General features: G+C 38.5%; 1 protein-coding gene and 1 pseudogene across 1 annotated transcript in view; both read right to left on the reverse strand.

The window, feature by feature from the left end:
- Positions 1–22,844, reverse strand: part of PKP2 (plakophilin 2) — a 79,460-nt gene that overhangs the window by 30,292 nt on the left and 26,324 nt on the right. The window contains exon 5 of the mRNA XM_090273006.1: positions 7,976–8,183. Coding sequence (XP_090129132.1) covers positions 7,976–8,183 — 208 coding nt within the window. The remainder of the gene's footprint in view (positions 1–7,975; positions 8,184–22,844) is intronic.
- LOC150011578 (translationally-controlled tumor protein-like) lies at positions 17,812–18,548 on the reverse strand (annotated as a pseudogene).

Genomic DNA, 22,844 nt, shown 5'->3' on the forward strand with positions numbered 1-22,844 from the left:
ATGCTTCTGCCTGTCAACAGGCCTGTCACCAATTACTATTTATTGACTCCTGCCTAATGATAAACTTTTTATGTCCTCTTAGAATTTATGCTGGCTACCTCATGTGTTTCTTATAGCCTGGCGGTGAAGGAGAGACAAAGTATTTTATCTATCTGCTAACTTGTATGGCCAAAGCATTCGTCTAAAACTGGAACCACATTTATTCATTTAACTTTTCATTTCCTTTTGAACTCTGGCCCCCGCCTGCAACTCAGAAAAAAATTAAGATAATAGGATATTGTACTTCCCAGGGCATTTGTGAGACAGTCTGAAGCTGGGTACTGAGAAAGAATACAAAATGGTACAAAAATTTAAGATTTGTTATTCTTACCATTTTTTTGCTCAAATACTTCTGATTCAGTGGAAGGACTACACACCTATTACTTGCTATTTTCCAGCGACTCTGAGTAGTATAGTTGCCTCGCCAGCTTTCATACCTCAGTGAGTTTCTCTAACTCACTAGCACCCAGGAAAGGAGAGTGAAAACAGAAAGAAGGGATCTTCATGTTCTTCCTGTTCACTCTCCTGCCGCCCAGTCAATAACTCCTACTGGTTCAAATTTACTGCTTTCTCTGTATGACGGAAAGAGGAAGCACAGGTATACAGGACAGTCTACTTAATGAGAAAAAGCAAATAAGGCAATCATGGCTGAATTATGCGGTGTTACCATCTGCCCCGACTTTAATGACTCAAATAATAGTCTGTACAGTCAAACCTTGGTAATTATTCAACCATACTTGTATTTGGCTCATCAATTAGACCACTCTAGGCCTAATGCAGTCTTTTGTGTTTAAACGATTTACTTTGGCTGTGTACAAGTAACAAATTTCTAAAACAATAAGCAAATTTCCTCTGCAGCCTCACACTTAGCTTCCATTAGACACAGAGACACTGGGTCTTATGTCTTGTAAGGACTAGAATTCTGGCTAAGGAGGAAGTCTTTTCCTGATCAAACTAGCGTTTTGGGTTAGTCATCAGCAGCGGCCCTCAGCCACAGGGTTAGCAACACAATGACTTCATTCCTCCCACTTCATCTTAAGAGGCTCTGGGAGTGGGAGAGACAGAATAAAACTCCTAAGGTGGTTTAAAACAATTAAAGGCAGGTCTGAGTTGAGTTTTGGTTACTAAGATACAAAAGAAAGTTAAAGAGAAAAGAGAGAAAAGGGGATAAAAAGCTTCCTGTTCTACGTGAGCAAACAAGAGTCTGCCGGTGATGGAAGGAGACTTGACTTGGGGTGGTGAACACACTATCCAGCTGGTGTCTTGTAGAATTGTACACCTGAAACCTGTATAATTTTATTAATAAATGTTATCCCAATAAATTAAAAATAAAAAGAGCTTCTGCCTGCCACAGGCTTAAAAGTGTGAAGCATAATGACACTTCCTTTTTTACAGAGGACCACAGAGGGCACTCAAAGGAAAAGTACACCATACAATAAAAACCAGAGATTAATTTGAACAAAGGGAGTGGAATTTTCCTTCAGCAATCAATGTTCTTTATAGCTTGACATGCAATTATTATTTCTACATTATTTCTATGGTTTGCAGTGTTTTAGTATACATAATTTTTGAATATTTAATGTAGAATGTTATATAGAAATGTCATGCCTGCCAAATTTCTGTATGGCACAAGCTAGGAATGTTCAGTAGAGATTTGAGATTATCGTCGGCAGCCGTCCGTCTCGAGAGAGGATGGTGTAGCTTCTTAAGAGTCTATCTGCACCGCCGAGAATGGCTGTGCAGTCCGACTCGGGAGTGACACGGTATCTGTCTCCTCCCGTGTTGAATCGACATCTTGCGATGACGCTGGAGTGTCCTCTCCAGTGAAGCTGAAGCTACAGAGCCTGGGCAGGGTGATATGGAGGGTCTGCTGTTGCCCATGCAGCAGACCCCCCCTCTCTTCGCAGCTGAAGGGTCCAAGGGAAAGACGAGTCAATACAGCTTGGCTTCAGGTGCGCCGCAGGAGTTGCCGGTGTTGACTACAACGTCAAACCGCCTTAGGGACTCCGGCTCCGGATTTTCTGTCGGGGTTTACTCCCTTAGCCTTTCCCCTGAAGAGGTATGCCGCAAGGCAGCGGAGGTTTTTTGGAGTCAGAGTTTTCCTTCTCTGATGTGCCCTGACTGGAAGATCGAACCAGCGACACTTAGCTCGCAGGCCGATGCTCAATCCACTGAGCCTTTGAGATTATACACACTTATATATACACTCCCTCATATATATATATATATATATATATATATATATATATATATATATATACACACAAAATCAATAAATGACCAATTACAAAGGGGGAAAATATGTATGGTAATATAAGACACAGAGTTAATACTCTCAATATACAGAATTCTTATAAATTATTAAAAATTCAATGACTAGTAGAAAAATTAACCCAAAGCTAAAAGATATTGAGTCTAATATACTTAGGAATGCATGTTCTCCAGTAACTAAAGAAATGCAAATTTAACAACTAGATATCATTTTCTGAGACCATAGGAGGCAACACCAGAACCAATGAGCGGAAATTTTCAGGAAGGAGATTTTGGCTCACTGAAAGTATAAACTCCTAAAAGAGCAATGAAGAAAACAGAAAGATCTACTTGTAAGATCCAGCTCTATCACTGGAGCTGATAAAAATGAGCTCATCTTTTACCAAAATATTGACAAGAGGGTTTTATTCCGAAACCAGAATTTTAGACTAGACTAGCAGTTTCCAAATAAAATTAGCTCAGCGGCAAATGAGAATCACATATTCCTGGGCTACATCCCAAATTGACTGAGTCAGAACTTCAGGATGAATTCCTCATGAATTCCCAACCCAGCAAGGTAGCTGAGATGGATAGAGGGCTGTCCTGATATACCAAGGTTGAGGGTTTGATTCCCAGTCAGGGCACATACAAGAACCAACCAATGAATGCATGAATAAGTGGAACAACAGATCAATGTCTCTCTCTCTTTCTCTCTCTCTCTCTCTCTGTCTCTCTCTCTCTCTCTCTCTCTCTCTCTCTTTCTCTTCCCCCTGTTACTATCTCGAAAAACACAGCAATTAAAAAAAAAAGATTTCTATTTCTGGTATTGCAAAAGTACTGGACTACATGGCCCTGAATAGATGTCCCTTTCAATGATATGATTCTAGAATCCCTGATAAAATATTTAGAGTTTAGGTTTTCATTGATCTCACTTTTAACTTCTGGTCAATTTATTCACAGTACTTAAATTTCAATTATTATAGTTCTTTGTTACTGCTGGTCTGCCTATAATTTTCTATCACTAAGCTCTCATTCTAGTCAAAAAGAGAGGGAACTGAATTCTAGCAAGAGATACACTTTGAATATTTAGTAGTAATGTTAATTGCATTATCCAGAAATTTATTGCCAATTGTGCTATTTGCAAAAAATAGCTAACTAGTAAAGGGACCCTATAAATATTAAAACCAATGTTTTGTTAATATTGCCCTCTAGGATTGGAAGTATAGTTATTTAACTAAGCCTGCATGACACTTAGGTAGCAAAATGTGCAAATTTTATGATTAAATGAATCCTTATCTTTAGTGCAGGAGAAGGGGCAGTGGGAGAAGGAGAACTTGGTTTTTTAACCTTGTTCTCCAAAGTAATCACAAAGCATGAGGATTTTTTCAAAAACAATCTCCTTTACATGGGTAAACTACTCTTCCTTTCACCTAAATTTTATAAAATTTACCTGGAATATCACATATCACAAAGGCCATTTATTCCAAATTATAAATAAACCCCAAGCACCTTGTTGCACCTTACAAATGCAGAAAAAATAATATACAATTATTTAAAGAAGGTGCATAATAAATATTTTATAGCAAAATGCTTTTCATATTTTATGAAAATACAGCAATCCAATTAAATATTTCCATAAAATATGCAAAGGTTAATATGAATTTGCAACAAATTTCACTGACAGTCATCCCCTGAGTCTTCCTTGTGCAACACACGGAAGAGGGACAAGAATCCCTGCTTCCTTCTTATCACCGGTCTGTTTCAATCCAAGGCAGACCCTGCACACTACAGCCAGTGCTCATTACATTCAGTGACCTTGAAGCCGAATCTCTGAGACTAGTATGTACTGTTCTCATTTCAAAGCACACTGCCACACTCACTGGTAAGGGAGCAGGAACAATCTCATGGGGGAGAAATCTTTGATTCTGAAGTCTTTTCATTGAAAGTGGGAAGGGCTTTTCTCCTAGGCTGGTACCAAAAACCAGAAAATGGGCTGGAAAGGTCAGTGAGTTACATTCTCTACAATAAACAAAGCTCTGCTGTTAAACTTAGGCTTATATACATATATGGTTCTTTTATTAACTTGGTCAGAAAAATAAAGGTCTTATCTGAAAACACATCTGATTCTCTTGAGTAATCTAAATATTTCCAGGTCACAATTATCATTTTTTTATACTTGGTCAGACAACCACAGTTGTTGAGAAACTTATATGAGCACACAGTTGTTACTGCAGTAAACATGCAGTTACTGCATGAAATAAGTGGCAACCTAATATCAAAGGATGGAAAGGTAGTTCAGAGAAGCCTCTTCCTTCAAAAGTGGGGGGCAGGGGGTGAAAGTAAATAATAGGGAGATGGCATTTGAAAATACTTCAGAGAAGTGATATTTGAGACAGCTGTTGAAGGATGAGCAGGTTCTCTAGGTGTGGAAGATGATGCCAGTCCAAGACAATAGTGGCAAAGATAGTGAGACCGAAAGGAAACATGGAACAGACCAGGAGATCCTTTAGGACTTCAGAACTTGGGATGGAAGGGTAAGAGAGGAGACCCTACTGCCACACTTTATCTTATAGGTAATGGGGAGCAGAATGAGACAATACTTTCCTTTTAGAAAAAAGTCACTAGCAGAGTGGTGGTTGGATGGGGAATGTGTGGTACTGAATCACACAGGTTAGTGTGAGGCTATGGTAAGAGCAGACCTGAGAGAGGAAGAAGGCTTGAACCCAGGCAGTACGAAGGAGGGAGGAAGGGTCAGAGAGGAGTGAGGGAGAATTCTCTTATCCAAGATTCTCAAAGACAAGCCCCTTCCCAAATATAAGTAAAAATGAGATCCCCTGGCTCCAAGCTGTAGGTGGGAGCCACTTTGAGAGAGCAAAAAATATCCAGATAAAACTGGTGCAAATCTGGGCTTTGCTCTTTACTAGCTGTGTAGCCTTGGACAACTTACTTATTCCCCCTGAGCCTCACATTGACCATATGTAAATCATCAATAATGCCTGATAGAGCTGTCTGGAGGAACAGAGATGAAAAATGAAAAGCCTGAGCTTAGTGGCTGGCACACAATAGAGGCTCCATAAAAAGATGTTTATGAAATAGCCAAGAAGAGATTCATATATACCTAAACAAAGATATAAATATTTCTATTTAAGTCAACAATTTACTTTTAAGGCCAGGAAAGCACTTACTTCACTTTTCTATTAATAGAGTTAAAGGAAGTTAGTTATAAGGATTTGTATCCAACATTCAAGTATTAACCCAATTCAATGAACATGTAATGAACAACTTCTGGTAGGAATGTTTGGTTTGTACTAGAAATCCTGGGGCTTGCACAATCAACCTTTATATATCAGCTATAAAGATGACTGAATGGTTTCTATGGCATCACTACCACACGCTGTTCTTTGACCTAAGTTCCCTGTTGCCTATACAAAAGAAGAGGAAGCCTGGTTCAATGGATTACTTCCTTGATACACACCAAAGCATCTTCCCAAGCTTTCCAGCAACCACGGTACCCTAATCTCAATCACTTTTCCAAGCTTCTTCTAAATCGCTGGTTCTCAACCTGTGGGTCGCGACCCCTTTGGGGGTTGAACGACCCTTTCACAGGGGTCTCCTAAGACCATCGGAAAACACATATATAATTAAATATTGTTTTTGTGATTAATCACTATGCTTTATGTTCAATTTGTAACAATGAAAATACATCCTGCATATCAGATATTTACATTACGATTCATAACAGTAGCAAAATTACAGTTATGAAGTAGCAACGGAAATAATTTTATGGTTGGGGGTCACCACAACATGAGGAACTGTATTAAAGGGTCATGGCATAAGGAAGGTTGAGAACCACTGTTCTAAATGATCAGCAGCTTCTTTCTGCTGCTTGGCTTTGCAAGTAGTGATGTTCACTTTCTTGGGAATAACTTTTATTCTCCTTTAAAAACACCACTCCAAAGCCTATCCTTCTGTTAAGGTCCACAATGAAACATATCTCCTTAATGAAGTCTTTTTTGAGCGTAAAACAGGATAATCTGATTCTCTTTTGTGATTCACTAACTATATTTAAATGAAGAAAATGTTATGTTCTAAATAAAAAGTTTTTTTAAAAAATGCCAACCATTACGTAATCTTTCATGGTTTAGTAGCTGGAAAATAAAATTCACTACCTCTCTGGACTGTGACTTTCACTGCCTGGGCTTGTAGGCTGCTCTGTAAATGCTGGCTGAATGAATGAGTGATATCCCTCTTTATTTCTGTAGATATTTTAATATCATTCATATATATGAAACGAACTATCCCATGGGACATAACAGCATGCTGACAGAAGGCTAGCATGGTAAAAACTTCAGATAGCTTTATAAAATTAAAATATACTAAGATTGAAAAAAAATGACATATTTTAAGATAAAAATGGGTAGAAAGGATATAAAATTTTTATAGAAAAACAACTGTTGTATAATAAAGTGAGGCTGACATAGCACAATATATTCCCATTAAAACCGTATTTATGAAGTACTTCCTTTTAAAATAAGAACACCATCAACTAGAACCATTAAAAACGTTTATATATTAAAAGGGTTAACTTCATTGGTTCTTAGTTTCCTCATCTATAAAATTGAGATTTAATACCCAATAATACTTAAAAATACCTCAAAACCTAAGGCTTTTGTTATAATTAAATTGTAAAATGTAGGTGTATCACCAGGGATACTGAAGCTAGTTAGTGTCCTCAAGGCAATACTACCTGATGACTGCACTCAGTAATGCTTCTTGCGCCTGTGGTGTGTGCAGGGAGCGTGGGCGGAGCTAATGGTGATGGCAAGGAGGGCGAGCCCACCATCAACGAACCAACCATTTCCACCCCCTACCATACTCACTACTCATTTACATGAAACTAGGTCTCCCCCTCCATGCTTCAAGGATTACTAAAACCGTTGCTTGAATTCTATCTAATTAGTTCACATTTTTAATCCATTGTGCAGAAAGGAGATATTTGCTCAAATCAGTATTTGAACAGAAATATAAAGTACAGAACTGAAAAACATACCCAGCCACTCTTTTCTTTTTCTTTATTTGGGGTGGTGGGCTAGGGTGTTGGTATTTTGAGGGGTTCAGGTGGTAGAAGAACTAGAAAATACATCTTCTGGTATTTTCAACTAATCTGATTAAACTGATCCTCTACATTGGGATACTATTAGACTTCTCAACTTACCTTCCTTGTGCAGATTTAGCAAATAGAGTGTTGAGTAAATAATAAAAAGAATTGGGTGTGGTTCTGGTCGAGTTTCTTCATAATGTTTTGGACATCTTGGACAATATTGAAATCCAACACATTCTCACACTTACAAAGTTCACTGTTAGTGAATTTATGCATAATTTTCCATGCAGTGAGTCTTATCAAGGAGCTATTTTAAAGACATGTAGCCCAAGGAGCATAGGGTTTCTAATTAAAAATATTAAGCAAATATTAAGGCAAAATATTTCCCCTTCAAAAGAAAAGGAATTCAAACTTGACTTGAATCTGGGGTCTTAGCCAGCAGGTGACAGTGTCCCCTGAAAGTCATCTGTCAAAAAACAATGAGCCCATCAATCATTTGTTCCAGGAAACTTAAAAAAAGAGAGAAGACATAACAATCTGGCTAGGGTGCACCGTGTATGCCCTTTAATATTCAATAAGCACTACCTGTTATTTGCTTTTTAGTCTCCAAGTCTCTGGTTTGCTTCAGCACCTGCAGCAGCCGAGGGACCCCGTTGAGTTCAGCTACCTCCAACTTGTTGTCATTGTCTTCAAACACCAAGTTTCTCAAGGCCCCGCACACGGCTCTCTGAACATCTTCATTCTGAACTTTTAGGAGCTGCAGAAGCTTGGGAATGCCATGAAACTGATTGACCTGGGAAAGAAGTGTATGTATACTTCATATATTTATTAATTTTTACATGGCATTAAAACCATTCAATGAAATATGAATGAACAGATAAAGTTGATTATAACTCCCATCAATCAACAACAATATTAGACTCATGGTGTAAAACATATTCCTGCTATAAAGTATCTCTCATCCAGGAGCTTACAATAAATTAGGGAACTTAAAACAAAAACCTATGAATACTTGTAGGTCAAAGTTAAGTGACAAAAGGTGGATAAGTGATGGCTAAGTGGATATTAAGAGTTAAGTGATAAAAGCCTTGAGCATAATAAAGATGAAGAGAACTGGGAATTTAGGAGCAAGGCAAGTTTTATGGAAGAACACCACATTACATGAGTTTTCTAGGGCAGAAATTTAGTCAATATAAATAGAAATCACCTTCATCAATGGTACCAGTAAGAATTCACTTACCATAATAGCTGTAGTAGCAATGCAAACTAACCCTAAATGTAAACTATTTTTCTGATCAATTCCTTTGAGTATTTAAAGTGATTTATATAAATTATTCAATCATTTTAAGTAAATAACATAACTTTACACTTTTTAATGTGCTATTTAAAAATATTTCTTCTATATAAGTATGCAAGAGACAGCAATGTTGTCTATCAGAAAAAGGAGAACTAGAAATAAGAAGAACGATAGATGGTTTGGATTCCAAAAACTATGGCTGTTTGAGAAAAGGCCAAGTAATAGCAATCTGAGCAAGGTGACTTTGTGTTCTAGGCTGCAAATATTACCTAAAGAAATCAAGAGGTGAACACAGAGTTGCTGCAGAAAAACGTTAAGTTGTAGAATGAGAGCTTTCTTTCTCATAGGCTTCCATTAGCATCTGATATAAAATATTTTAAGTTGCTCAGAACTCTTAGTCAAGATCGCAATAATTTTCACCATCTTACTGCAGAAATTTTTAGGAAATAAGTTGTGAATGAGTATGAGCTTCCCTTTCAGATGAAATTCCTCACCTATAAATGATGCCCTAATCATACAGCCGCTCACACTCAGGGAGAGCTGCACACCTGGCTCAGGGGCACATTTTCATATTTTCTATGTATCATCAAAGCCTAGCCTCCCTTTCATATAGATGAGTGGTATTTAAGACACAGTCTTCCAATCTTACATCTCCTCTTGTTAGGATTAAGTAAAGGTTGTAAATTTATCTAAATAATAAAAATAATAATCACAATAGTTATAAAACAAACATAACAACTCCTCCTCCCACTTCTATCATCAGGAAGTGTCAGTATAGTGTTAAGAGTTTTATGTCTATTATCTAATCAATAGCTTGCTAGAACCTTAAGAGGAAAATACTCTTTTGTTCCCTTAAGGCTTCACTGGTGGTAATGAGGAGTAATACTCCCACTTATTGGCTCCCTTCCGAGGAGACATTTGCAGAACAGGAGACCATTGGAAGATGGACCACAGAAATTTTGATGGGTGATGTCTAGAGCTATTCTAATATATCTGAATAACAATGTTAATAATAAAAGATTTCTTTTCATAGTTATCGATTAAATCTGGTCCAAGAGACCATCTATTTGATCACTTCGTCTAGTCCCATTATTAATTTCCTTAAAAGCAGAAAGGCACAATTTATTTTAAAACAGCCTGGAACTCACATGTTTTCCTATTTCCATCAAATCCTATTTTATAGGTAGGTTTTAAGATGGTTAAATTTCTCCCATAAATGTCATAAATACCAGTTAAACTAAATCTTCACAGTAGCAGCATAATCATCAGATGCAAAAATAAAATCCCATTTGTCCTGAAGGTACTTTGGCAGCTTTAGAAATATTTTATTACTTAATTTATAATTTATAAGTTGCCTTCTTCAAAATATGATGTGAAGTGGCTTCCTGACCACATTGCATTTCCAGCTGTGATGACAGACAGCATTAGTGAGAAGTGGTACCTGGAAGTCTCTACTGCCCCGCCCAGGGAGCGCAGACGGCAAGCTTCTGTTTGACAGCCTCCTGACCCATTCCCGAAACCTGCCACCTCTATCCCCTTGGCTTTCAGCACTTGCAGACACACCACTCAGATAGATGCTGAAATTCGACTACAGCTCTACTTTACCATAGAGTTTGACTCCCTAGTGTCTGGCACCCACCCCACATTTAAAAATAGTTTAGTTACCTTTATCCTTTTTATCAAGCAAATGGATATATATCATATTAAACGCATAAAGCTGATGACATTCTCCTCATTGTATAGAACTAGAAGGGCACTGGCAATGAATCCTGTACACATTAGGACTAATGCCACATGTGCTGTTCTTGCCCTTTAAATTGAGGGCAGCAGCTGGAACCAGAGAAGTTACATCTGTTTCCTGGTTAGACTAAATCCTCCGGGGATTTGTCCTCCCTCTGGGTAAAGGAAAAAAGAAACAGACCAAGGGGAATGTCTCAGAACTTCAAAGGAGCTTTCATTTGAGATGGTTTCTAAATATATGAAAGGGCAAAATCACATATTAGAATTTTAACTTTCTCTTTCACTTTATTCTGATCCTCTTCCCTGCCAGCTCTGAAATACTTAAACAATTAGGATTTCTGGCGCAAATCCACAGAGGCAAGAGACCGCCCCTGTGGGGCCAGGGCTCCCGGTGCCCTGGTGCCCTTGCTCTCACTTCCTTTGCTGTAGGCAAGGCTGGGCTCTTCTGCCTCTATTCGGGCAGAGCCCTACTCATCCTGCAGGAGCCAGCTAAAATGTCACCTCCTCCGGGAAATGTCACTCCCCTTGTCTCCTGTCCCTCTCTTTAAAATTAATCACTCCCTATACATTGGTATAACCTTCAGGAAAGCAATTTGGCAATTCAGGCCAAAAAGGAAAAATATTCTGTTCTAGAAATCTTCATTAGGAAGCAATCTGAAATGCAGACACAGACTAGTAACACACAATAACAGTAACTACATTATTTACAACAGTGAAAAATAAGAAATCATCCATGTCTAACAACTGGGAAGACTGGTTAATGATTAACTGTCACATATCCACATGTTCAGGTAGCTGTGAGAGAGGCAGAACAATGTCTGAATTGACAGATATTTTATTAGTCATAGAGTTCCTCATCTGTCAAAGGGGGACTGTGTTAAGATTAGCAGTTGTGTGCTAGGCATGCGGTAGTTACTCAACCCATGGTAGCTACTACTGTCACCACTAATGCACCGCCATTAAAATGCCTACAAACTATTAATGTTATGAGAAAATGCTTATGATATAATGGTATTGAAAAAAATCCGAGTAAAATACCTGCATTCCTACTCATAAACACAGACATAAAGAAGGGAATGAGATGAGGGGGTTTAGGAGAAATGGTGGGGTATAAATTATGAATGGAGAATGCTATTTTGTGTATTTTTAAACAGCAGACATATTTGTGCATACTTTTAAAAATCAACACAAAAATTCCCCACAAACAAAGCCACATATTCAAGTGATTACAGCCATGTACACACAGGGTTTGGCAAAAGTAGGCTTACAGTTCTAAGTACATGAAACACAGTTCATTCTTATACTATTATTTATTTTTATACTGTATAATTTCCATACAAACATCTTTAAACGTACTTTTGTCCCACCCTGCACATGCATTAAAAAATCAGAGCACAAAAGCCCTGGCTGTTGTGGCTCAGTGGCTTGAGCATTGGCCTGCGAGCCAAGTGTCGCTGGTTCGATTCCCAGTCAGGGCACATGACTAGGTTGCACGTCAGGTCCCCAGTTGGGGGCGTGAGTGAGAGGCAACCACACAGTGGGAAAAAAAAAAAAAAAAAAAATCAGAGCACAAAATCAAAATGATAAGAAGGGTGGGACCATGGGTATGTTTTTTTCCTTTTCTCTTTCTTAATTACTCAAACTTCTTATGAATTTGTCTTAGTTTTATGTGGGGGCAGACAGGCATGGGGAGATGTGGGAAGCAGAGGGGCTTGGTTTAAAAGACTCTTGACCGCTGTGCGTGCGGAGCCACCCCCCACTGGGCCCTTAGCCGGCAGGTTGTCTCCCAGGCCTGCTCTGAATCCCACCTTCTGGGGGATTTTGAAGCTAGAATAGAAATACAAAGTGGCTTTTAAGGAAAAGGGAACCTGCTCTGTTTTTCTCTGTAAAGTCTCAAATTCTTGTCAGTAAAATGTGAAGAACAGGACGATTAAGTAAGAGGAAGTGCTTTTGACCTTGTGTAAAATACCTGGATATTTCAACCCTGTATTGATCTGCACTTCCCTTTCACTCCCTACCATTTGGGGAAGTGCTGCATATTTTCCTTAAGTACTTCCGCATGTGGAAAGTGAATAAAAACCCTGGCTAATAAAGAAACAAGGGTGATTTTCCACTAGAGAAAACCTACTCCCTTCCTTCCTCAGAGGGAATGAATAGTTTCTTCATCCACTCCGAGGGACCCAGAGTCTCTCTCAGTTTTATAATAAAATTTTACAAAAACAGTGATGGCAGTCATGGCTTCTGTGATGAGATCTGAAGAAGGCATAAAAATGAAACCAGTTTAAGAAGGGTCTTGCGGATTAAATGAAGGAATTTGTTCTTTATCCCACAGGCATGCAGGGCAGTATTGGCAGGTCTCCTGGGTACTGTGAGGAGAAGGGATTAGGAATGGACAAGAACAGAGGAGGGAGACTAATTAGGAGGCAGCTGGAGTAACAGAGACGATGGTGACAGGGATGAGCTGGACGCCTGGGTGAACTACCAATCACTTACAGAGGAAATAATCTTCTCTGAGTTATTATTCCAGAGCCGGCGCTACACCATTATCTGATTACATTCTCACAGCAACTCTTTTTTTTTTTAAAATTTTTTATTTTTCACATGACATTATACCTTCATCTTTTTTTTTTAATTTTATTTTTATTGTTTTCCTGTTACAATTGTCCCATTTTTTCCCTCATTGCTACCCCTTCCCACCCCTTCTCCCACAGTCCAGCCTGACCCCGCTGTCCATGTTCATGGGTTATTTATATTAGTTACTTTGCTAAACCCTTCCTCTACTTAACCCCTTCCCTCCCTCCCTCTTTCCCCCTAATAACTGTTACTCTGTTTCTTGTTCAATTTTGTTCATTTGTGTTGTTCATCTCACAGTAACTCTTTGTGGTAGGACTATTACTTCCATTCTTTCAGTAGGAAAGCTGAGGCTCGGAGAGGCAAAATACCTTGCTCAAGGTCACCCAGGTAATTGGGGTGCTGGCATTCAAATCCATTCCTGAGTGACTTTGAGCATTAATGCTCAAACCACCACACAGTGCCCTACCTCCCAACCCAGCAGGAAGAACAAGTTTAGAAGGCAGGCTGGATAATGGAGATGAAAAGCAAAAGATAATGTGTTCATTTTTTGGTAAGTTGATGTTGAGTGTAGTGGGAAGTCCAGGAAATATATGGACATGTGGTTTGGAGCCCAGGGCAGAGACATGGGCTGGAGACGCTGTGAGTCATCCGCATCTACACTACGCATCAATGGAAGCCACAGAAGTGGATGAGGCAGGTCAAAAGATGGTGTTAAATAAGACAAGTCCCAGCAAGGCATGTAACAAATATTTAAGGGACAGATCAAGCATAAATTCAGGAAACCTGAAGAACCAGGAGACTCTGGACCAACAAAAGAGTTTCAAAAAGGAGAGCAGAATTGATGGTGTTAAATGCTGAGATTCCTAAAAATATAAAATAAGAACTTAAAAGTGGCCACTGGTTTTAAAAGTTATACTTAAAATTTTAATCTTTATGTCGAAATAGTAATTGTCTTTTTTACATAATTTAAAAACTATAGCATCATGCTTAATATTAGCAGGATTTTGTTAATGTTCTTGGGTTATAACATCACAATTCTTAGATTTTCTACAAAGCATGTTTTTAGTTTTCGATAAAGTTTTCATGTTTCATTATTCTCAAGACTAATCTTTATTCTAGCTTGATCACAGAATAAGAGTCAAAAAGGCAAGCACAGCTTTAAATCTATAGTTAAGCAATAACATTCGTAATCAAATTAGTAATTTAAGAGGTAGTGGAAATCTAGCCCAACTTGGGTGACAAAAGAAAATCCAAGTAATTCCATTATTATAAAATGAAAGTAATAATGCCCAGTATTTAAAGGCTGGGGATAAAAAAAGATTTAAACATTTATCTGAGTTAGCAATAAGAAGGACTAATTTTTAGTTCAATTCTCCTGCAAACTACCACCACCAACTTTCCGGCCACCCCGGAAGAAGATTCTCCAGCCTCACTCAAGCCTTTGGACAACAGCAGCCCTAGCCAAAATCCTGATTGCAATCTCATGAGTGAACTAGAGCTAGAAGTGCTTTTGTATGGCTCAAATTACCTGATCTGTAGGATTAACCACATTTTCCTCTGTAAAATCTACCGATTCCCTGAGTACTATCAAAGTTGGTAAGTTACTCTATGTTGGGTTTTGTACTCCTCTTTATACTAGTTGAGTTACATGTTTAACAAGAATAACCTAGGTTTCTTTCCCAATGTAGTTATGTCAACTCTAATTATTGTAATAATGCAATTTATTTACCTATTCTGAAAACGAATGAAATACAAGTATGAAAAGAATTCTGTCTCTCTGAAAACTAATCTGAAAGTTTTGGAAAGACTAGATATAGGTGAAGTACTTAAAAAATATAAAAATGTAAAAATCTAGAAGGATTTTTATGCACGTAAATTAGTGCCATGAAGGTTTTATTTCACTTTAAAGAAACTAAAAATGGTAGATAACGAAGACCAAAGTTTATGTAAGAAAGATCTTTATAAACTCTGTGTCAGTGTGCGTAGTTTTAAAAAATATTTTCTCTGTAACTGTTTGATTAACTGATAACTATTAGTCTTGATTTTAAAATATAGGAAAATTTCTACTACAAAGAGATGCTTTTATTTTGCCCGTCAGGTTAACACAAAAAAATAGTATCTTGTGGTATTTGCAATGTTGGTTAAGAGTGTAAATTTGTACAATTTGGGGGAGGAATTATTAGGAAGTTATTTATCAAAATTAAAAATGACTCAATAGAAAAAAGGGCTGAATTTACCTACTGCCTGAAACAATTTTAAAAACCAGAAGAAGCACACAATGGTTCATAACTGGCTATGGGGCAACAATGGAAAGTGATCCCCAAGAGATGGAAAACCAGCAAGGGGCCTTGCTGCTGCCTCAGGTCATTGCCTGGGGAGAGTTCCCAGGCTAAGGTGCTGCTGCGAGGGAGATAAGTGGAATTCAACAAGCAGAGCTGAGGAGACAGAGAGCGGAGTCCAAGAACAAAGAGGCAAGTGTTTGCAGGGAAGGCTACCAGAGACAGGCTGCACAGAAAGACAGCTCCTTAGATCCACCGAGGGTCCCACTCCAGTATTCAGTGTAATATTAATCAGTGCACGTGTGTGAGAAAACTGCCTGAGGCCAGGGAAATAACCACTTAAAAAGATTTAAGGAAACAACAGCTAGTCATGCTCACACTGGCCCATGAACCCTGCTTATCCTCAGCGAGAAGACCTGATTCATAGTGCATTAGGTAGAGTTCTCAGAAGTATCTTGCCTTAAGAACAAATGCTGCTCTGGTCCCACTGGACAAATCTCCAAAGGATCAAACTGTTTTCAAGTAACTTAACTGCATCCTATAACAAAGCTCAAGAAATACAGAAAAATAAAAATATCCAGCATCGAAGAAGATAAAATTCGTAATACCTGGCATTCAATAAAAAATTTCCAGGCATGCAAAGGAGAAGAAAAATGTGATTCATAAAGAGAAGAAAGACCAATCAATTAAAACCCACCAAGAATGAACACAGATATTAGAATTAGCAGACAAGGTCATTGAAAGCAGCTATTTTAAGTCTTCCGTGTGTTCAGAAATCTTGGGGAAAGATGCAACATGTTAGGCAGGGACATAGAAGACAGGAAAAAAGACTCGAAGTTAACTTCTAGTGATGAAAACTATAATTTATGAAATACAAAAATACACCGATGTGATTAATGACATGTTAAACATTGCAGAAGAATAGTGGATTTAAAGCACAGCAATTGAAATTATCCAAAAGGAAGCACAGAAAAAAAACAAATTTGGAAAAGAAAAGTGAGCATGGAAGAGCTGTGGGACAACTTTAAACAGCTTAATGTGTATGTAAGTTGAGTTCCCAAAGACGAGGCAAAAAACATTTGAAGAACTAACGGTTGAAACATTTCCAACCAAAATTTCAAATGTGATGAAAAGCAGAAATCCACAAATTTAAGCTCAGTGAACTCCCAAGCACAAGAAACCTAAGGAAAACCAGACCAAGGCAGATTGTGACCAAATAGCTCAACACCAGTGAGAAACAGAAAATTTTAAAAGCAAGTTGGGTGGGCGGGGTGGGTGGAGACAGAGACACATTATGTACAGAGGCAGAATAAGGATAAGAGGAGACTTCTTGTCTGAAAAAATTAAAATCAAACTCTTTAGAAAACAGAAGAGGAGAGGATATTTCCTAATTTATTCTGTTAGTCTAGTATCATCACCCTCAATCCAAAATTAGACAAAAATATTACAAGAAAATAAAATTACAGATTAATATCCTTTATAAATATAGCTGGAAACAAATGTCCTTCAGGTGGTGACAGGATAAACAAGCTGTGGTATATCCACCTATACAATGGAATCTTACTTGGAAAAAAAAAAAAAAGAGGAATGGACTACTTATACATACAACATAGTTGAAACTCAAATATGTATGCTAAGTGTAAGAAGACAGACTCAAGGGCTATGTATTATATGATTCCATTTATTTGACATTTTGGGATGAGTAAAACTTAGAGACAGGCCAAAGGTCATATCAGGGGGTGGAGACGGGGGTAGGATCTGACTACAAAGGGACGTAAAGGACTTTTGGGGGGTGATGGAACAGTTTTTTATCTTAATTATGGTGGTGGTTATGTGACTGTCTAAAATGACAGAAATGTACAGTATAAAGGACATATACTGTAAGTAACTTATACTGTCTCCTTGAAAAACGATAGTGCTTTTTTGAGTTTGGTATTAAAGCAGAATGAAAAAAAAGAATTCCTCAGAACCTAGCAAAATCCAAGGGGAAAATTTGTTTATAACATATCCTGATAGAATTGATTTTTCCAATCTCTGCTTTAAAGAAATGGACTTAGAAATATTTGATTTCAGCTTAGTGACATGGCTGGATCATTTTTTTTTTTTTTAACTGAAATGCATTTTATTTTTAGACAACCTACATGATAGGTTTTTTTCTTAGAAAAAAATGCCTCCATTCCAAATAAATCAAGGTCAAAATAAATGAAGAACACAAGATAACATCAGTCTCGTTTGTTTTGGTGTATGAATGAAAAGCAGCAGCCAGCCCTGGCCGGGTGGCTCAGTTGGTTGGAGCACTGTCCCGTGCACCAAAAGGATGCAGGTTCGATCCCGAACAGGGCACACACCTAGGCTACGGTTCAATCCCGCAGTTGGGGGGAGCACGGGAGGCAACCATTGGAGTCTCTCTTACACATCAATGTGTGTATCTCTCTCTAAAACTAATAAACATATCCTCAAGTGAGAATTAAAAAAAAAAGAAGGAGCAGCCAGTTTTGATGGCAGGTGATAGATCCCAATTGCCAAACTTGTTAACATTTTTCCATTTCTAAACCCTCCTTAAAGAGGAGCACACATGGGGTCGCACCATTCTTACGGTAGTCCAGCAGAACAAGCATGCCACCTGGATGCATGTTTTCACCACTAAAGAACTGGTAGACTTTGAAATTAGCAAACATGTGCTTGATTTGTTCTAAAGCCCCTATCTTAAAAGGCTTTACTCTTTCTGGTCTCTGTTGTCCGAGTTTTCCTTTGATTGGCTTCATGTAATCTTTGATGTACCTCCTGTAGACTTCTTTTGTGAAGCTGGTTTATAATAAATCATGGTTTATGACAATACAGTAGTCCCTCGCTATATCGCAGCCTCACTGTATCGCGGGATTTTTAAAAATATTATATTTAATTATTTATTGCGGATTTTTTGCTATATCGCAGGATTTTGCGGTACTGTACAGTAAATACGAAAATAAATGTAAGGTTCCTACTTCGCGGATTTTCACATATCGCGGGGAGGGGGGGAGGTCTGGAACGTAATACCCACGATAAGTGAGGGAATTCTGTATCAACACCAGCAACTACTGTGCTTTTGGGTACCCACTCCTTGGGGCCTTCAGCAGAAACATTTCTACCAATAAGGGAGTCATCATAGTATCCTCAGCCTCACTGGTCATCCTCCCCTCCACCTCCAGGCACAGCCCATCTGCATCTCCAGGATCTCGTAGATACCAGAGAACTCATCATGGCTAATGAGGTCCCGGTAGATGACCATGATGGTGGCTGGAAGGAGAGGAACCCGGAGTTGCAGAGGTGCTGCCTCAGAGGTGGTGGGAGAAGGGAAGGGAGCAGGCAGAAAAGCATGGCTTTATCTTTCTAACTAGTGCAACTGTATGATAATAAAGCCATTTGTCAGTAAGAAAAAAAATAACAACCTACAAATATTCCCTAGATTAAATATCTCCAAAATATAAACAAACCCATAGGGAGTACAAGTTTTATAGTGAAAGAAAGACTGAATGCTTCAAAGATCAACACATCCACTCTCACTTCACTTTAACAATGTGCTGGTGGTTCTAGCCAGTTCAAAAAGAAAAAAATAAATATAAGTCATTCAGATTGTAAAGGAAGAAACAAAATTGTCTTTATTCACAGATGGCATAATCTTCTATGTAGAAAATACAAATAAAGTGAATTTAGTAGTATGGCAAAATACAAGATCAACTGTACTGATTAAACTATTTCTATACACTAGCATTGAATAATCAAAAATTGAAATAAAGGACTTCTGAGCAAGAAGGTGGCATAGGCAGACATGGCTTCCCTCTTCACACAACCACATCAAAATTACAACTAAAATACAGAACTACTATCACACAGAACCATCAGAAATCGAGTTGAATAGAAGACTGACACTACGGAATTAAAGACACCACATCCATAGAGATGGGTAGGAGGGGTACAGACACGAATGCACTGGTCTCTCACCCACATGCAGTGGGTAAACATTTGGGAGGGATATCTCAGGAGCAGAGAGTCCCAGCCCCACATCAGGTCCCTCAGCCAGGGCTCTAGTGCCAGGAAGATAAGTCCCCACAACTTCTGGCTGCAAAAACCAGTGGGAGTCAGTGAAAGAAACTGCTAGATCTCCAAGCAGATACTCTTCAAGAATGCACACAGGGACTCACCTCCTCAGACCCCCCCACTTTGAGCTCCAACAATAGGGTAGCACAACTGCCGTACTGGTAGAAACTGAAGTGCCTGGCATCTAGGCAAGCAGAAGCCATTGTTCATTTTCTAACCCCCCCCCCCCCCCCACAGATCTAAAGAGCCAGCAAGCTGGTGCCATATCTGAGACTCCATCATCCTGGGGACACTGTTTGACCCGCCTTAAAAATCCCCAGACTCCGCACCACCCAACTTACTGGCCCACCCAAGCTACTTTTCCATATGAATGGGTGGTCTTGGCACAACTTCCTAAACCCCCTCAAACAAGCAACAGCTGGCATCAGTAAGCCCCAGGCCTGGTACTAGCAGCAGCCAGCCTAGATTCACAGCTTGACTTTGCCTTGGGTCTCCGAGCCCAGTACAAGTAGCAGCCATCTCAGATTGCATTATAGCTCAGGCAGGGTGGCCTTGGGTAACACACAGGTGGGGCCTGACCTGTGGGAAACCTCAAGGGCAGCGCACCCAGAGGACAGCTACAGACCACACTGGAACATCACCACACCACCCCTGCACAGCTGATCCTCTACGGAGGGCAGAGGTTGGTGGTAAGTGGTCACAGAGAATTCTTATAGTTGACTGGCCTGGGTAAATCCCTCCTGTTGATCTGCCAACAGCAACCAAAGCTCAACTACAAGAGGAGGGTGTACTCAGCCCACATGAAGGGCACACCTTGAGTACCCAGCTTGGGCAATAGCGGAGGCTGTGCCACTGGACTATATACAGGACACCTACTACATTAGACCACACTACCAAGACACAGAGTCAAAGCAGCTCTACCTAATACACAGAAACAAAACAGGGAGGCTGCAAAAACGAGAAGACAAAGAAACATGACCCAAATGAAAGACCAGATCAAAACTTCAGAAAAAGAGCTAAATGAAATGGAGACAAGCAATCCACCAGATGCAGGGTTCAAAATACTGGTTGTAAGGATGCTCGGGGAACTTACTGAGGACCTCAGCAGCATAAAAAAGATCCAGTCAAAAATAAAGGATATACTAATTGAAATAAAAAGCAATTTACAGGGAAACCACAGTAGAGTGGATGAAGCTGAGATCTGTCAATGATTTGGAATATAAGGAAGCAAAAAACAATCAATGAGAACAAGAAGAAAAAAGAATTAAAATATATTAGGACAGTAAAAGCAGCCTCTGGGACAACTTCAAGACGTCCAACATTCACAGCATAGAGTTGCCAGAAGAGAAGAGAAAGAGCAAAAAATTGGAAATCTATTTGAAAAAATAATGAAAAAAAACCTTCCCTGATTTGGTGTAGGAAATAGATATGCAAGTCCAGGAAGCACAGAGAGTCCCAAACAAGATGGATGCAAAGAGGCCCACTCCAAGATACATCATATTTAAAATGCCAAAGCTTAAAGATAAAGAGAGAATCTTAAAAGCAGCAAGAGAAAAGTATTTAGTTACATACAAGGGAGTTCCCAAAAGACTGTCAGCTGATTTCTCAAAAAGAAACTTTGTAGGCTAGAAGGCAATGGCAAGAAATATTCAAAGTCATAAAAAGCAGGGACCCACAGCCAATATTGCTCTACCCAGTAAAGCTATCATTTAGAATTGAAGGGCAGATAAAGAGCTTCCTAGACCAGAAAAACTAAAGGAGTTTTTCATCACTGAACCATTATTATATGAAATGTTAAAGGGACTTATTTAAGAAAAAGAAGATCAAGACTATAAACAATAAAATGGCAAAAACACCTATCTATCAACAATTGAATCTAAAAAGCAAACTAAGCAAACAAGAAGAACAGAGAGAGTATCATGGATATGGAGAACATTTTGATGGCTGCCAGATGGGAGGGGGATATGGGGTAACGGGTAAAGAGGTGAGGGGATTAAGAAGTTAAAATAAGTAGTTACAGAATAGCCATAGAGATATAAAGTACAGTATGGGAAATGGAGTACCTGAAGAACTTATACACATGACCATGGACCTGAACAGTGATGGGGGAATTGTCTGAGGGAGTCGGGGGTGCTGGGTGGAAGGGGGTAAAGGGGGAATAGTCAGGACAACTGTAATAGCATAATCAGTAAAATATAATTTAAACAGTTGAAATAAAAATAAAAACCTGGTCATTTGTAAAAGTATCTAAAAATATGAGATATTTAAGGATAAATCTGACAAAAGACATTGAAGACCTCTAGCGTAAAAACTACAAAACAATGCTGAGAGAAATTATAGAGACCTAAATAAATAGTGAAATATACCTTGTTCAAGATCAGAGGACTCAATATTATTTAGATGTCAGTTCTCCACATATTAATCTACAGATTCATTGTAATCTCAAAAAATATCTGAGTTTTATAAATATAGAAATTGACAAGCTGATTCAAAAATTTATATGTACTGCAAAATACCTAAATAACTCAGAGAAAAGAGCCAAAAGGACTACCACCTACTTTCAAGACTTAATATAAAATTAGAGTAATCAAGACTGTGGTTTTGCATAAATATAGACAAACAAATTGATGGAATAGAATATATAGTCCAAAAATAGATTCACACACTGATCAATTCCTTTTCAACAAAGGCACAAAAACAATTCAGTACCAAAAGGAAAGTTTTTCAACAAATGGTGCCTGAAAAATTGCATACACACACACACACACACACACACACTTTTTTAAAAATCGAATTTAGAGAGAGAAAGAAATTCTAGAAAATTCGATATTATCTTCAGTAACAGAAAACAGATCATTGGCTGCCTAGGGTTTGAAAGTGGGTTGGGGAGGGGTGAGATTTAAGGATTACAGAGGGGCACAGGGAAACTGTGGAAGTAATGGATACACTCATTATCTTGATTGCGATGTTCTTTTCACAGTGCCAAAACTTGTCAAAACTTTGTCACATGGTGCTTAAATATGGGTATTTAAAAAAATGAACAAAAAAGAAATACTGGTACATTTATGCTACATAAACATATGTAACAGTTTAAAAAAAATAAAGGAGGGCAAATATATATTGAAGATTTCCAAGATATTAAATGAAAGCAAAGTATAGAGTACTCTAAACAATCTGTTACCATTTGTGATTTTGTTTCAAACAAAAAGGGACACTCAACCAATCCATGAAATAATTGTTCCTACATACATGAAGTATCTCTGGAAATATACCTAAAAATTGATGAGAGACACAGAGAGATAGGGAGAGAGAGGAAGAGAAGGAGGAAGGGAGGAGAGAGAATGGGAGAGTGAGACAGAGAAAGAGGAAAATGGGGGATAAGCTGGGGTTTGGATTAGGAGAGACACCTCACTTATCACTGCATACCTTTTTGAACTATGAGCCCTCCCTGCCACAGATGTATCACTTTTTACAACAAACATATAAT

Source organism: Furipterus horrens, unplaced genomic scaffold, assembly GCF_987537825.1.
Source record: "Furipterus horrens unplaced genomic scaffold, mFurHor1.1.pri manual_scaffold_4, whole genome shotgun sequence".
In the NCBI taxonomy this organism is placed as follows: domain Eukaryota; kingdom Metazoa; phylum Chordata; class Mammalia; order Chiroptera; family Furipteridae; genus Furipterus; species Furipterus horrens.